The 15969-nt window shown below is 42.2% G+C and overlaps 1 protein-coding gene across 1 annotated transcript in view; it reads left to right on the forward strand.

Annotated features, from left to right (window-relative positions):
* The window catches only part of RCL1 (RNA terminal phosphate cyclase like 1), a gene marked incomplete at its 3' end in the record, with an annotated part of 50342 nt that overhangs the window by 12717 nt on the left and 21656 nt on the right, over nt 1-15969 (forward strand). The window contains 3 exon segments of the mRNA XM_036738704.1: nt 5184-5255; nt 12633-12808; nt 15677-15751. Of these exon segments, the coding sequence (XP_036594599.1) occupies nt 5184-5255; nt 12633-12808; nt 15677-15751 (323 nt within the window).

Raw genomic sequence — 15969 nt, forward strand, 5'->3', positions numbered from 1 at the left:
CCAGAGCTCCATATGTTCTTCATCTGTCCTAGGTTCCAGCAGACCCTGCCAGCAGCCTTTGCCAGGGGGGGCCAGAATTTCCTCCAATGGCCTGATGATTTGTCCTGGGTTTGAGGGCTGCTCCCTGAGGGTGGAGGCCCAGGCTTCTTCCATTTGTAACTCATCCTTCTCCCGTCACCTACAATTCATGGGAAGGCAACAGCAGTGACTTCTCTAAACTTTGTATTTCCTGGGTGTTTGGCACAGTGCTCTGCACACAGTAGGTCTTTAATAAAAGGATTGAATTGAAATGTGTGGAGGAAGAAATCTCTTCCCTACCATGAGTGGAGCTCATAGTGACAGAGTTAGGAGGCGGAGGAGGAAGAAGAGAGGAAAAGAGAAAAATGTAGAAGATTTAATTACTTCAGGTGGAAATCATGTCCTATGACAAAATATCATAGATTTAGAGCTAGAAAACCCCAGAGGTCATCTAATTGGCCCTTTTGTTGTGGAGTTGTAGAAACTGAAGCCACAGAGGGAGGTGATATGCCCAAACACCAAGAAGTAGTGAAGTAACCATTCAGAATTTGAGCTTTTCAGGCTTTTAGACTCCAGCGCTACTGTGTTTTTTCCATGGCACCCCTCTGCCTCTCATCTGACTTAAACTTAACTCTCTCAACCAGGGTTGTGCTGGGGGCAGCTCATACCTCAGGGGAGCCTGTAGTGAAATTTTCAGTATGAACATTTACACCTTTGGATCTGCAAACCTTACAAATCAGGGCTTTATTGTTTTGTTTATTGCCTAGATTTAAGAAAATAATGAAGAGAAAATATTGATCTTGCAAATTAAGATTAAGAGTTTATCCTGCTACCTTTTTTCCCACCTGTTGTTAAATCTTACTAGCACACCCATTCTTTTAACCCTTCACCTCCTGCCTTTGTTACTGTTGTCTCCATTCACAGTGAGGATAATTCTTCCTTCCTACATTTTTTTTTTCCTTCCTACATTTAAAAAGAAAGTACACCTTTATTTTTTATTTTTCCATTACCCATATTTCCTGTAGTATCCCTCTCTTACCTTCTCTGAGGCAGCCATCATTTCTAATAGAGAATTCAAAAAAAAAAGGAGAGAAAGTTCAGCAAAACTAGCCAATACATGACAAAAATACGTGCAGGCCACCATATTGCAAAGAACTGGGGAGAAGAGACTTTCATATCTCTTCCTTGTGGCCAAGCTTGGCCATTATAATTTTGCAGTATTCTGTTTTGATTATCTTGTTGTATTTATATTATTTTAGTCTTTATGTGTATTGTTTCGTAGTTCTTGCAGAATTTTCCATCACTCACTAAATTTTCTATACTCACCATAAGTTTTCATTCAGAATAATAAATATTAGGCAGTTGCTTAATAAATGTTAGCTATTTTCCACCCTATTCCCAAATTTCTACTTTATTTTGCCTTTTTGGGGTGAGGGGGAGTGGTATATGGGTTACATGGGGAAATTATGCTAAATAATAGAAGGATTGGTTTTAGCCTGCTTTGGTGGAAAGATTGCTGGACTGGGCATTCAGTAGGCCTGGGTTCTAGTCTCAGTCCTCTTATTAACTGGTCTTGGATCAGCAGACTTCATAATTTCTCTGGCTTCTCCTTATCAAATGAGGCAGTTAGATGAGATAACCCCTAAGGTCCTTTCCAGTACTAGGAGCTTGTGATTCTGTCATAAAATTAGAAGCAGCTCAATGCCATGGATGACTTCATGGAAGAGTTATTGTTCGTTCTCCCTTCTCGAAGAAGACCAATGACATCAGGAGGGTGATGTCTCAACTTGGAAGTAAATTGGATTTAAGTGAGGCAGGGCTGTGCAAAGTCATCGGCCTTGGTCTGTCCTCCAGAGACATTTGGAGGGTGGGGTAGAGGGGACTCCTGCTACAGGCAAGGTGAGATGGGTTCTCTGGATGGGTTTGTTAGATGAGCCCTGACTTGGTCTCCATTTTTTTCTGGAAGTTGGAGAATGAGGAGAAGCTAGGAATTCGGTTCATCTTTTTGTTTGAAAAGGGGAAATTTCAATAAAACTATCTAAAACACTGGGGGAAAAGTCTTGACAGTCTGCAGTGTTCACCCATCATCTCCTGCATCTCTGGAGAATTAGGGCAGGGGGAGGTGGTTTCATATCTCTATTCTTGAGCCAGCCTTGGTCATTATACTATTTTCTTGTAATCCTTTCTCTTTGTACTATAGACATAGTGTGTTTCCTGGATCATATCCAGTTATATATCAATTCATGTGGGTCTTCCCTTGTTTCTGTGTTCCATTTATTCATCATTTTTTACAGCCCAGTGATAATTCTGTTACATCCACGTACCATGACTTGTTAGCCATTCTCCAATCTATGGGTAATGTTTCCAGTTCTTCACTAAGAGGTTGGTTTTTGAGAGTTCATAGGGTCATAGATTTAGACCTCGAAGGGTCTTTGGAGGTTTAGAGGCCATCTAGTCTGACCTCTCATTTGACTGATGAGGATGTTGAAGTCTAGAGAGATTAAGTAAATTGGCCGCCAAGAAAATTCCTCTGCTCCGTGGCCAATCTAGTGATGAGCTTCTCTCAGTTTACTTAAACTTTCTTAGCAAAAGACACTGGCCATCACCATGTATGTCCTACTCAAAGCCTTTCCAGTTTAAGAGAAGATCTTGCCTGAGCTCATGCTCTGCTGGCATTATCTTTGAGATGTTCGCTCAGTGTGAAAGAGGCCTTGTAGGAGGAGAATTTTGGGTAAGGTAATCCATAGCTCTTGTGATGATTGGTTGGGGGTATGGTATGTGAATGGAATGGAATGTTATGGCTGTAAGGGATGGCATTAGAGAAACCTAGGAAGATTCCTATGAACTGACACAGAAGAACGGTTTATACAACATCAGCAACGTTGCAAAGACCCACAACTTTGAAAGACTTACGAACCCTGATCAGGGCAAATGAGTTCTGATGAGTAAGCATGCCACCCTCCTCTTGAAAAAGTCACATCAGTTCAGCAGTCATTTAAGTGTGCCCGGGATTGTGCTAAGCTCTGGGATGGGGACAAAGAAAGGCAAAAATAGACTGCTCTCGAGGAGCTCACATTCAGCATGCAAACAACTGTGTGCATACGAGAGACGTACAGGGTAATGGAGGTGATCTCAGAGGGAAGGCACTGTGGGGAGGGGGGCAGGAAAGGGAGACTAGGAAAGGCTTCTTGCAGAATGGAGGGTTCGAGCTGAGCCTTGAACAAATCCAGGGAAGCAAGGGCAAAGAGGAAGAGCGCTCCAAGCAAAGGGAGGACCGGTTAGGGAAAAGGCATGGAATTGGAAAGCTGAGTGTTGTATACAAGGAACAGCAAGGAGGCCCCGTCGTTGTCGCTGGATCATGATGTAGGTAGAGGAGGAGAATAAAGCGTAAAGGAGCCTGGAAAGTTAGAAAGGAGCAAGGTTGTGAAGAGCTTTACAAGCCCAACGAAGAGTGATGATTTCACAGCAGAATGAGATCCACTTTTTGGACTTGCCAATGAGGGAATTTACTTGGCTTGACTATGTATATTTGGTGTAAGGGAAGGGAATAAACATTTATGTAGCACCTACTGTATGTCAGTGTGGTGCTATGTGCAGTTTTTTTAGCTGCATCTGACTCTCTGTGACCCCATTTGGGGATTTCTTGCACAAGATACTGGAGTGGTTTGCCATTTCCTTCTCCAGCCCATTTTATAGTTGAAGAACTGAGGCAAACGGGGTTAAGTGATTTAACGCAGGTCACACAGTAAGTGTCTGAAGCCAGATTTGAACTCACCAAGGCCAGCCTTCCTGACTCAAGGCCATGGTCTCTATCCGCTGCACCACCTATTATCTCATTCAGCCCTCCCAACAACCCTGCTATGTATGTAGGTGCTGGTATTATCTGAATTTTGCAGTTGAGGAAACCAAGGTAAAAAGAGGTTAAATGACTTGTCCAGAGTCCCACAGCTAGTAAATATTTTGGGGCTAGATTTGAATTCAGGTCTTCCGGACTCCACGCCCAACAACATTCTAACCATTGGGCCATCTAGTTGCTTTGTACTTAGCTGGTCAAAGGGTTTTTGTTTTCTCTTGGTTTTCTTTATTTCTCTGGGGGTGGGGAGGCATGTGGAAGAGAAGATAGGTTTTTGTCAATTTTTAAAAAAATCAAAACGTTAATACCCTGTCATAATTCCCAGCTTGTTGATGCTTGCAACTACCTTCATGACTTTGGGCAAACTGCTTCCTTTTCTTGAACTTCAATTTCTTCATTGATACACAAGGAGGCTGGATTAGATAGTCCTTGGGAATCCCTTCCAGCCCTGTGTCTGTGTATGATTCTGTGACTTGAGTTAGGGGGCCAACCTGGTTAAGAGTTGAGAGGGTCAGTCACTTAGGTGGTAAACATCTGTAGGGGAGTCAGTGGAGAGAGTTTTCCTCACTTAGGAAATCATGGAGTCTCTCAGGGTTTTGAAGTAACCTAATTGCTTACTAATGTTTCTAATGAGACCGTGCATATATATCCTAGCTATTGTTTTCTGTCTTCTAAGTGCTTTTAGGCACCTGAATTGTTCTGCATGGCTCCCCTTTGAAGCAGGCTGAGGTTGAGTAAAGATAAGCAGCATTTCCTCACAGGCTCGCAGGGCTTGGATCAGAAATTTAATTTTCAAAAGCGCTGATCGGCCTAGGAGACTGTCACTCATCGCATGTTAAAAGGGGTCGTAGAGGTCATCTGATCCGATGTTTTCCATTGTAGAGATGAGTGGCTTGCCCAAAGTCTCAAACAATTATTAATTAATTAATTTAATGTTGGGGGGAAGGGAAGGTAATGAGCATTTGTAGAGCTCCTACTATGTCCCATGCACTGTGCTAAGCACTTTACAAATACTGTCTCATTCAATCCTTTCAACAACCCTGGGAGGTAGGTGCTATTATTATCTTACAGATGGGGAAACTGAGGCAAATAGAGATTAAATGATGTGCCCACTGGCCTGATTTGAATTCATATCTTTCTGACTCCAGGTCCAGCATTCTGTCCATGTCTTTCTCATCTTAGAGGCTAGCTTGGTGCTTAGCCCATAGTAGGTTTTTAAATAAATGTTCAAGGAATAAATTTAATGTTAATGTTAAATTAGTGTTCATCAAATAAATTAATGTATTTTTTTTTTTGTCTTTTCTCCCTACAGATTTTGAAGCCAGTTTTGTGCGACTTTTAGATAAAATAACCAATGGTTCTCGAATTGAAATAAATCAGACGGGTAAGTTGGCTCTCCCCTCTTCTTTGCTATCATCCTTAGGTATCGATCTCTCTCCCACAAGTAATCTGCTGTAGTGGAAGGTAGACATACTCTCATCTGAGGGCCAATTGCCCAAATATTTTCCCAAAGGCTCAGATGAGAGTAAGTGGCCTGAACTTTTCCGGAAGAAGCTAAGAATCCCATATTGAGAATAAATCCCTCCCATGTGCACATAGACCCACAAGTAAGGGAACCTGAATTTTCTGGCTCTTCAGCTGCTCTTAAGAAAATAAACTCATATTTTAAAGGCCATGACGTGGTTGGAGACTGTCAGTTTACATGGACTTAGGATCTTCATTCTGCCCATCCTTGTTTTAACAGGCTTCTAGCCAGCATAAGTATCTTCCTTGCCCTCTATTCCATTGGTGATTCAGTATGGTTATGAAACTTCATTTATTTATCTTTTTTTCTCATATCTTTTGCTTAAAGTAGGGAGGTACTCATTTGATTGAGAATAGGCCATTAATTTTTTTGTGAGCATCCTTCTTCCAAGAGTGGAAGTATGAATTCGTATGATGTAGTTGAACTGTATACCTTTGTATAACCTACCAGTCCTATCAGGCAGACATTTGAAGCATCCACTGTGTATGAGGCACTAGGGATGCAGGAGGAAAAAAAGGAAACAGTTCCTGTCCTCAGGAAGTTTACATTCTACTGGGGGCTATCAGCATGTACACAAATAAATAGAGTATATGCAGAGTGATAGAACACAATTTCTAGAATGAAAACGTGCTAATAGCCACAGCCTAGAGGGTTTGGAAAGGCCTCATATAAGAGTTAGCACCTGAGCAATGATATATGAAGGAGTTGAATGAATGAATGAAAAAAGCATTTATTTAGTACTATGTACAAAGTACCGTGCTCAGTGAGTTGGAGAGACTGATAGAAAGGTGACACAGCCTCTGCTTTCAAAGAGCTGGCCTTCTGATGAAGGAAACAGCATATTTGCAGGTTTCAGCTTTGAGTCAGACAGAAAGGTCCCATGGTCCATAGGGTATAGCCCAAAGCAGATGGTTATTATGCTTTTCTTTCGTGTCATTTCCACAGATAAAATTTTCTGACGTTGAAGCATTTGACAGTGCCAAGGACTTTGGGGGCAAAAGTGTGTGTTGTGTGGGTGTGGGTGTGCGCACACGTATACATCTGTGTGCGTTCATGTGTGTGTACGTATCATATATGTGTATATACACACATATAATCTCTGTCTCTGGCACTTAGCACAGTGCTTGGCACATAGTAGGTGCTTAGTAAATGCTAGTATCCTCCCCTCCCCCCTTTCACTATTTAAAGGGTACATGATTTTATTAGTGTGGGTAGTCCAGCACCTCATCTGGTGCACCACTCTTCCTCTCAAAACAAACCCTGATGTACTTTAGTCTTTGTGAGTTGCTATGGCAAAAATAAAACAAAACAAAAAACTTCACCCCTCTGTAATCTGGTTATGAACTTCTGTGACTAAGTGGATGGTCCTCAAGAGCTCCTGTGGCCAAAAACCTTGTCCCTCTGGGGCCACCCTTGTGAGGAGCCCTCCTGAATTTAACCAGACTGGTCCTCGGACGACTATACAGAGTCCATTGCTGGGCCCACACTGAAAGACTGTTGATGTTCGTCAATTGTGGCTGAATCTTTGTGACCCCATTGGAGGTTTTCTTGGCAAAGATCCTGGAGTAGGAATAGTTTGCCATTTCCTTCTCCAACTCATTTTATAGATGAGGATACGTAGGCAAACAGGGTTAAGTGGCTCACCCAAGGTCACACAGTTAGTAAGCGTCTGAAGCCAGATTTGGACTCAGGAAGATGAGGCTTCCTGACTCCAGGCCCGGCATTCTATCCGCTGCCACCACCTAGCTGCCCTTCTCTAAGTATTAGGAAATTTATTTCTTACATTGATCTGAATTCTGTCTCTGAAATTTCTACTTGTCGCTCCTAGTTCAGCCATGAGGCCAGGAAGAATGAGACCTCTACAAGTACTTTGACAGATTTAATTAACAGCTTTCTCTCTCTTCACTCCCCTCCCCAGTCTTCTTCCTATGCTTTGTATCCCTAGTGCTTTAAGGTTTGCAAAGTACATAAAACACTCTCTTTGTGCACTTGCTCGCGCGCGCGCGCGCGCGCACACGCACACACGCACACACACCCCCTTATGACCACCCTGTGAGATAGGTGTTATTATTATCCTTTTTTTACAGATGAGAAAACTGAGGCTGAGAATTGACTTAGCCAGGGTCACACAGCTACTAAGCTAGTAAGTGTCCGAGGTAATATTCAAACTTAAGTCTTTCTGACTCCAAATCAGTACTCCGTCCATTAGGTCACCTAGCTACCTAAATGAAATAAAATTAGTTTAATTCTCCACCTGAGATACCCTCCTGGATATCCTCCTGTTTATCAGTGTCTTTCCTAAAATGTCTGTATGTCTACAATTAATCAGATGACAACTTGACCTTCTCACTAAAATGGATACCTTTGTTCCACGGGAAGGGAGAAGTTGCTCCCCCCCACCCCCCACTTAATAGTATTTTATTTCCAATTACATGAAAAGATAGTTTCTAACATGCATTTTTCTAAGATTTTGAGTTCCAAATTTTTTCTTTCTCCCCTCCCCTCTCCATCTGATGAAGGTTATACATGTACAGTCATGTTAAACATATTTCCACATTAGTCGTATTGTGAAAGACGAATCATAAGAAAATGGAAAAACCATGAGAATGAAAAAACAAAAAAAAGTGAAAATAGTATGCGTCAATCTACACTCAGACTCCATAGTTCTTTCTCGGGGTGTGAATAGCATTTTCTATTACGAGTCTTTTGGAGTTGTCTTGGATCATTGTGTTACTGAGAAGAGCTAAGTCTATCATAGTTGATCATCACATAATATTGCTGTTACTGTGTGCCGTGTTCTCCTGGTTCTGCTCCCTTCACTCAGAATCAGTTCATTTAAGTCTTTCCAGGTTTTTCTGAAATCTGCCTGCTCCTCATTTCTTATAACATGATAATATTCCATTACATTCATATACCGCAACTTGTTCAGCCATTCCCCAATTGACGGGCATCCCCTCAATGTCCAGTTCTTGGCCACCACAAAAAGAGCTGCTAGAAATACTTTTGTACATGTTGGTCCTTTTCCCTTTTTTATGATCTCATTGGGACACAGACTTCTTAGTGGTATTTCTGGGTCACAGGGTATGCACAGTGTTTATTCCTTTTTTGAATGCTTAAATATTGCCTAATTTTATTTGAAAAATAAGTATTTTATTTTAGATAAATAAATAGCAAAAAAAAATATTGATTCTTGCCTAAAATTTGGAAGCATAAACATTCTTGAAGTTCTTTCCTTTTTTTTCTCTCATTTTTCAGTGGAGCAAAACTTAACCTGACCTCTATGAAAAAATAGGTAGTCAGTGGTGTCAGCATCTCATTTTTTAGTGAGAAGAGGCCATCTGGTGACAGTTTTGGATATTGCTTCTAAAAGCTTTTCAGTGCGTTGCTGCAGATATTAGTGGCCCCATATTTCTTCCCCATGGGGCTACAGTGAAATTAAGCTGAGAGTCAGATGGGGCCTGGGGAGTCTCAGAGGCCCCATGCTTTTGTTGAAACAATGTGTGGTAGACCCAACACATGCGGGATTTTTCTTAATATTTCAACAGTATCTAACTAACACTGTTGATCACACCTTCATTCTTGAAATTTGAAGTACTGTCCTAGAGAACAGGACTTCTTAAACTTTTTCCACTCAGGACCCCTTCAGCGCTTCTTAAATTGTGAGTCCTGACCCCATATGGGATTAAATTTTTTGTTCTTTACCCCAGAGGTATGGAATTAGGAACAGTGGGTACAGGTTACAGAGAAGCTGATTTAGTAAGGAAAAGCTTCCTAAAAATTAAGAGTGTTGCCAATATCCATTGAATTACCCTGGGAGATAGTGAGTTCCCCATTAGTGGAAATCTTGAAGCAGAGGCTGGCCAACTACGCAAGATGCTGTGAAGTTAATATAAGCTTCTTAAGGCCAAGGTCTATTGACTTGGTGGCCTTTCTTTCTCCAGACTTAGTATGGTACCCAACACGGTAGGTGCTCAGTCACTGTTTGGTCTTTGGAACAGGTACCAGTTGGACTAGGTGGCCTGTGAGGGCCATTTCCACTCACTTTCTGTAAAGATCTTTTCCAGTTGCTTCTCTGATACTGTATTCTCTACCGCCTTGATCGTTTCTCCTCTGTCCCCTTAGCTTTCTCCTTTCTCCATACTGGTATATCCTAAGGCTTCTTTCTTAACCTTCATTTCTCTCCACTGAAGCTCCGTCTCTGACTTCTCTCTCAACTCAATTCAGTAGGCATTTGTTAAAAGTCTACTGTACTGAATAAGTGCTGGGAATTCAAAGACAACAACAACAAAATACAATCTCTGTCCTCCAGGAACTTAACAATGTATTGGGACTCTTAAAGTCTCTTTAACTTTAGTGGTATATCTTTTAATTGTCTTCTTGAATGTCCCTTCATCACTTCAGTTTCAGCATTTCTAGAACAGAACTTAATGCCCTCCCTCTACCCCTGATTTTTCTATTTTTGTTGTGATGTCACCATTCTCTCAGTCTCCTAGAAACAATCTCTTTCCTTCTCTCCCTTCTATTTAATATCTGATCTAGAATCAAATCTTACTTCTTTGGAGTATCTTTCAACTCGGTACCTTCTTTCCATTCCTACAGCATAGATGGATACAACAACCCAGGTCCCTCATTCCTGAATGTTTGCAGTAGTCTCCAGTGGCAGATGATTCATTCCATGTGGTTTTTTAATCATGTCACTGGTTGGCTCAAGATCGTGGCACATCCCCCTTGCTTTGGGGATTGTATATGGATTTCTTAGCCTAACCTGAATTTTGAGGCTCTCCACAATCTGGTTCCTACCTACCTTTCTCATTGTATTTCCTCTTACTGCCCCATACAAACAACTTTGGCCACACTGATCCATTTCTTGACCTCTGAACCAGACTTGCATATGGTCTCCTTTCCTGGAATGTCCTCTTCCACTCAAGGCTGACAGAATCAAGGGAGCGAGACAGAGCATGGAGGTTGTTCATTTTTACAGAGGAAGACTGTGTGACTGCTGAAGGTCCCTTCTAGCTTTGAGGTTCAGTAGACAGAAATCGCCTATCCTTTGACACCTGGCCCAAATCCTACCCTGTGACATGTGCCCTCAGGGCCTTCTTGTCAACTCCTTTCCCTCCTGCCTCCTTTTTCGTTATTATGATTTATTCTGTATTTAACAATTCAGGATAAAATTTGAATTTAATGATTCAGATAATAAAAGCCAAATAAGAGTTTCCATATCAAATTAAAGCATGAAAAAATACACAAAATAGCAAATCTCTATTACATCCATTCAGCTAGGTGGCACTGTGGATAGAGTGCCAGGGCTAGAGTCAGGAAGACTCATCTTCCTGAGTTCAAATCTGGCCACAGACACTTTACTAGTTGTGTGACCGTGGGCAAGTCACTTCACCCTGTTTGCCTCGGTTTCCTCATCCATCAAGTGAGCTAGAGAAGGAAATGGCAAGCCACTCTAGTATCTTTGCAGAGAAAACCCCAAATGGGGTCAGAAAGAGTTTGACACAACAGAACAGCAACAAATTACATCCGCTTGCATTTCCTCTTCAGTAGATAATAAATATTATATATAATAAATTCAACATGTAACTCAGGGCTGCCTTCCTTCTTTATGCTTCCTTTTGTTTTTTTTTCTATGCATTTAAAAAACATTTTAAAAACAATGCTTCAGTGACCAACTTTTCTTTCTTATCTTTTTCTTTTTGGCAGCCTCCTTTTCCTTCCCAAATCTCCGCCTTCCCTCCTCCAGGGCAAAAAAACTCCTAACAAAACCCTTAGAACAAATTGTCACCTTATGAACTCCGAATGCATTTATTACTCTTCTTAATTATTGCTATCTCTGTTTTGATGTCTCTATGACTTATCCTCTCCAGTTAGACGGGAAGCTCCTCGAGGGCAGGACCTTAGGATAAGAGTTGAAAGGGATCTTAGAGATCATAGGGTTATCATTTAAGAGCTGGAAGCCATCTCAGCTGCCATCTAGTCTGACCATGCAATTGTACAGATGAAGAAACCGAGGCCCAGGACATGACCGAGATGGGACAGGTAGTCAGTGTTGGAGGTGGGATTTCAAGTTTGTTCTTCCTGTCTCTGGAGCCAGTGCTGCTTCTGCTGTATCATGCTGCCTTCTGATCATCTGATTGGACAGCCTTCCTCCTAATAATAAATCTCTGCCTTATCCCCTTCTACCCTTCCCTGGCCACTTGCTTGTAGTAGACACTCAGCAAGGGAGAATTCTTTCTCAACGAATCCTTTTTTTTTTCTTTATGTCTTTGGAGTACAAATGGCTTATACAATCATATCTGTGTGGCTACCTGTTCTCCGTGGCAACCTCGCCGGCTGAGCGGTTGAGGGTTTAAGAAGGCCGCTATTTGGGGGAGAGAACAACAGTCACCCGGTCTGAGAGTGTTCGTGCCAAGTGGGGAAGAGGGAAGCGCTTCTGGTTTCTCCTCGTACCCTGGCGTGACTTCAGGGATGCAGGTGGCTTGAAGACAAGTTCAGCGTGGGTACTGGGTATTGAATTTCAGTGAGGGTTGATGATGATCCTCAGAGTTTGATAGTAGTGAGTCATTGTTTTGGAACGAGATGTAGACTAGAAAGAGCCCTGGGCTTGAAGTCAGAGTTCTGACACTAGTTATGCTCCCCGAGCCTCAATTTCTTCTTCTGAAAAATGGGGTTTACAAAGTACTGTTCTTGCCAGACCTCTATGAGGTGTTAAAGCGTTATTCTCATTTTTCAGACTTGCCCACAGTCACAAAGTTAATAACATGTGAAAAGGGAGGACTCAAACTTGGGTCTTTTGACTCTTAAGTGAAATGTTTTTCCTACGTGAGCCCTGACACCTCCATAATGAGAAGTCACTTCTCCTCTCCGAGACTCAGTGTTCTCTGTAAAGTGGGGTTAATGATGCTTGTGCTACCTATTACGCAGGATTTTTTTTTTAGCTTTTTTCACTTTTTTTTTTTGGAGGGGGGGAAGGCAGGGCAATTGGGGTTAAGTGACTTGCCCAAGGTCACACAGTGAGTGTCAGGTATCTGAGGCCAGATTTGAACTCAGGTCCTCTTGAGTCCAGGGCCGGTGCTCTACTCACTGCACCACCCGGCTGCACCAAAAAAAGCACTTTTTAAACCAGCAAGCACATTATGAGTGTGAGTTATTATTACTCTTCCTTTCTTCAGTGACCTGAGACTGATTTTTGGACTGACTCACCATTTCTCTCTCTCTCTCTGGTTTAAGGAACTACCTTGTATTATCAGCCTGGGCTCCTATACGGCGGGTCAGTGGAGCATGACTGCAGCGCCCATCGGAGTATCGGGTATTACCTGGAGAGCCTTCTTTGCCTGGCCCCCTTTATGAAGCACCCATTAAGAGTAGTTCTCCGAGGCATAACCAACGACCAGGTTGACCCTTCAGTGAGTGTCACGAGCTTAATTATATGCACTTATTTTCTCTTTCAATCAGCCAACCATTCAATAAGCATTTATTAACTGCCGACTATGTGCCAGGCATTGTGCTAAGTATACAAAGGATATAAAGTATACTAAGTATACAAAAAGAGGCAAAAGACAGTCCCTGCCCTCAACAGGCTTATAGTCTATAGTTTCTCTATATAAAACAGGCTTGCTTTCATACATACACAATACACATAAATGTAAGTATGTATTTGTGTGTGTATATATTTATACAGGATGAAAGGAAAAACTTTAACTAGAATTAAAGGAAGATACCCATGGAATGTAAATTTCCTAGGAAACAGTTTTATTTTAGTGTATTTTCGTTCTGCATAGCTCATGGAACAAGTGAACCTGGACAGGAAAACTGTGTGACGGTAACATGTCATGATTGCTAAAGACCTTCAATGTAGGCAGAGAGCTGGGAAGTAGAGGAAATAGCTGGATTGGGAAATAGGACGTAGGGCTGAATCCTGCTGAATCCATTGCCTGCGTGACTGTGGGTAAGTCACTTCTGTCATGGCTTGACCTCAGGTTTCTCATTAGTAAAATGAGGAGGCTGGAAGAGAGAACTCTTAAGGCCCCTCTCCAGCTGTAAAATGCTGTGTTCTTAAGTCTGCTTGGTGGTAGAAAAGTGGGCAGAGGAGGAGGAGAAGAGAGTAGTCTTAAATGGCCGTTACTGGGCTGCCAGCCATTGTCCAGTGCTGACTGTCCCATATTCAAACATTATTCCCATCCCATGGAAATTTCCCAGAGTTGCCCCTCGGAGAAGTAAAAAAAATATGTGTTTCTGTGGTAGAAAGGCGCTTTTGAAATTTGGAAACATTTATGTGCTGATAATTTTCGAAGTTAGATATGTTTTAAAAAGTACTCATTCTTATGAATTTGACAGTCATCAGTAGCCAGAAGCATTTCGATATATAAAGAATAAGTCTGTATTTGAAATTGTGAACTTTTGCTAAATAAAGGGTTTTTTTTTAAGTGAATATGACATTTGACAGGGTAGTAACAAAATTACACCATTTGTACCCTTTCCAAATGTTCTTGTTTTCCTCAGATAATTTTGTTTTTGGTTTAACCTTATCGGTCTTGTTTTTGTTGTTTGTCCTTGGTTCTCAAAGAAGACCATGACATCAGAAAGGTGATGCTATGACTTGCAAGTGAATTGGATTTAAGCGAGGCAGGGCTGTGCAAAGGCACCAGCCTTCTGGGTCCAGTGGCTAGATATAGATCAGGACGACTGGGGACGTTTATGCAGACATTTGGGCAATTCTGGAATTCCTTCCATCGACCCAGATCACCTTGTCTGTGACTTAGTAGCTAACTCCTGAGAATCGTCCGAGGGGTGTAGAGTTTGAGTGACTCGCCCAGCATCGTACAGCTGCTGAGTGCCAGAGGCAGGATTTGAACTCGGGTCCAGCTGTTCTCTCTCTGTACTTGGCATCTCCTCTCCCATCACTGTGCTTTTGCACAAGTGGTCCCCCTTGCCTGGCATGCACTCCTTCCTCTCCTCTGCCTCATAGAATCCTTCAGGTGCCCCCTCCCACATGGAGGCTTTCTTGGTCTCCCTAGCTCTAGTCACGAGCATTCTATCCTTCTTGAAATTATTTAATGTTATTTTACTTTGACTCACTTGGGTACGTGACATGAGGCAGTGTGTCGTTCACTGGAAGGAACACTGGGATTGGAATCAGAAGAAATGAATTCAGATCCTGAACTTGTCTGTCCTGTCATCTATAACATGGGGGATTGTGTGAAGACAGTGTTGTTGCCATTCAGTTGTGTCTGACTCTTTGTGACCCTGTGGGCCATACCTTCCATGGGGTTTTCTTGGCATAGACACTAGAGTAGTTTACCATTTCCTTCTCCTTAAGTCAAACGGAGGTAAAGTGACTCACCCAGGGTTACACAGCTAGTAGGTGTCTGAGGCTGTATTTGAACTCAGATCTTCCTGACTCCAGGCCTAGCACTCTATCCACTACACCACCTAACTGCCCTGAGGCTAGGTTAGATCCCTGCTAAGTTAGTTTTTCACCTGCTAGGCTCCTGTCTGTCCTCTAAAACTCCACTCAGAAATCACCTCTTCTAGGAAGCCTGCCCATCCTGTGTGTCTCTTGTTCATGTCCTCCCCTAAATCTTCCATGGGGGTCGTCCACCACACACATGCGGGCCCTTGCTCTGTCTGGATCACTCGGCATTACTCTTAATTTATCCTTCCTAATATAACCGATTTAGCTGGGTGACCAAAGGCTAGTTACTTTACTTCTCTGAGACTCAGTTTCCCCAGCTGCTAAATGTGGACCTGGTACTTTTAGGGTACGGGTGTGAGGAATGGGCTTTTCAAATCTTAAACCTCTATAGAAATTTGAATTATTTATTCAGCAAACATATACAGCTTACTGGACAGGGCACTAGGGGAGACAATAAAATCTAGGTAAGGCATGGTTCCTATCCTCTTGGAACTTAGCTTACTCTGATAACTCTTGGTAACCTCGGTGTGATCTTAGGTACCAGGAGGCTATGCCAGTGGATCAGACTCTGGGGAGTCCTATGAAGATGGAGGTCAAGTGGTTGCAGAGCTGGTATATGTCAGAGACAAGACTTGAACCCAGGTCCCCTTGGCTTTTGACGCCATACTATTTCTGGGTGTTAGCGTATCTGTCTGTCTGTCTGTCTTCGTATCTATTCCCAGCCCTCAGAGCAGTGCCTGGCACATAGTAAGCAATTAATTACTGCCTATTTTTTATTCAAGCTTATTTATTGTATCGTGTTTCATTCTTCCTTATCTCCTTTTCCTAATGGAACCTTCTCTTAAAAATCACTTCCTAGGTGGATGTTCTGAAGGCAACAGCCCTCCCTTTACTGAAACAATTTGGAATTGATGGTGAATCGTTTGAGCTTAAGGTAAGAAACGGTGAGCTATGGGTTCTCCTTCCTTGTTAAATTTGTCTTCATCTACCCAGCGAATGCTTCTTGAATGTATTGCCCTGTTTCCATCAGTCATAGAGTCTTATCACTTTCCCATCATTCTTGATTCAAGTGGGTTTTCCCCTCTTATGATCAATTTATTTGGGATAATGAAGTAAGCTATTATATTTTCTTAAAAATAAAATTTAGGAAAA

This window comes from Trichosurus vulpecula, chromosome 9, assembly GCF_011100635.1.
Source record: "Trichosurus vulpecula isolate mTriVul1 chromosome 9, mTriVul1.pri, whole genome shotgun sequence".
In the NCBI taxonomy this organism is placed as follows: Eukaryota; Metazoa; Chordata; class Mammalia; order Diprotodontia; family Phalangeridae; genus Trichosurus; species Trichosurus vulpecula.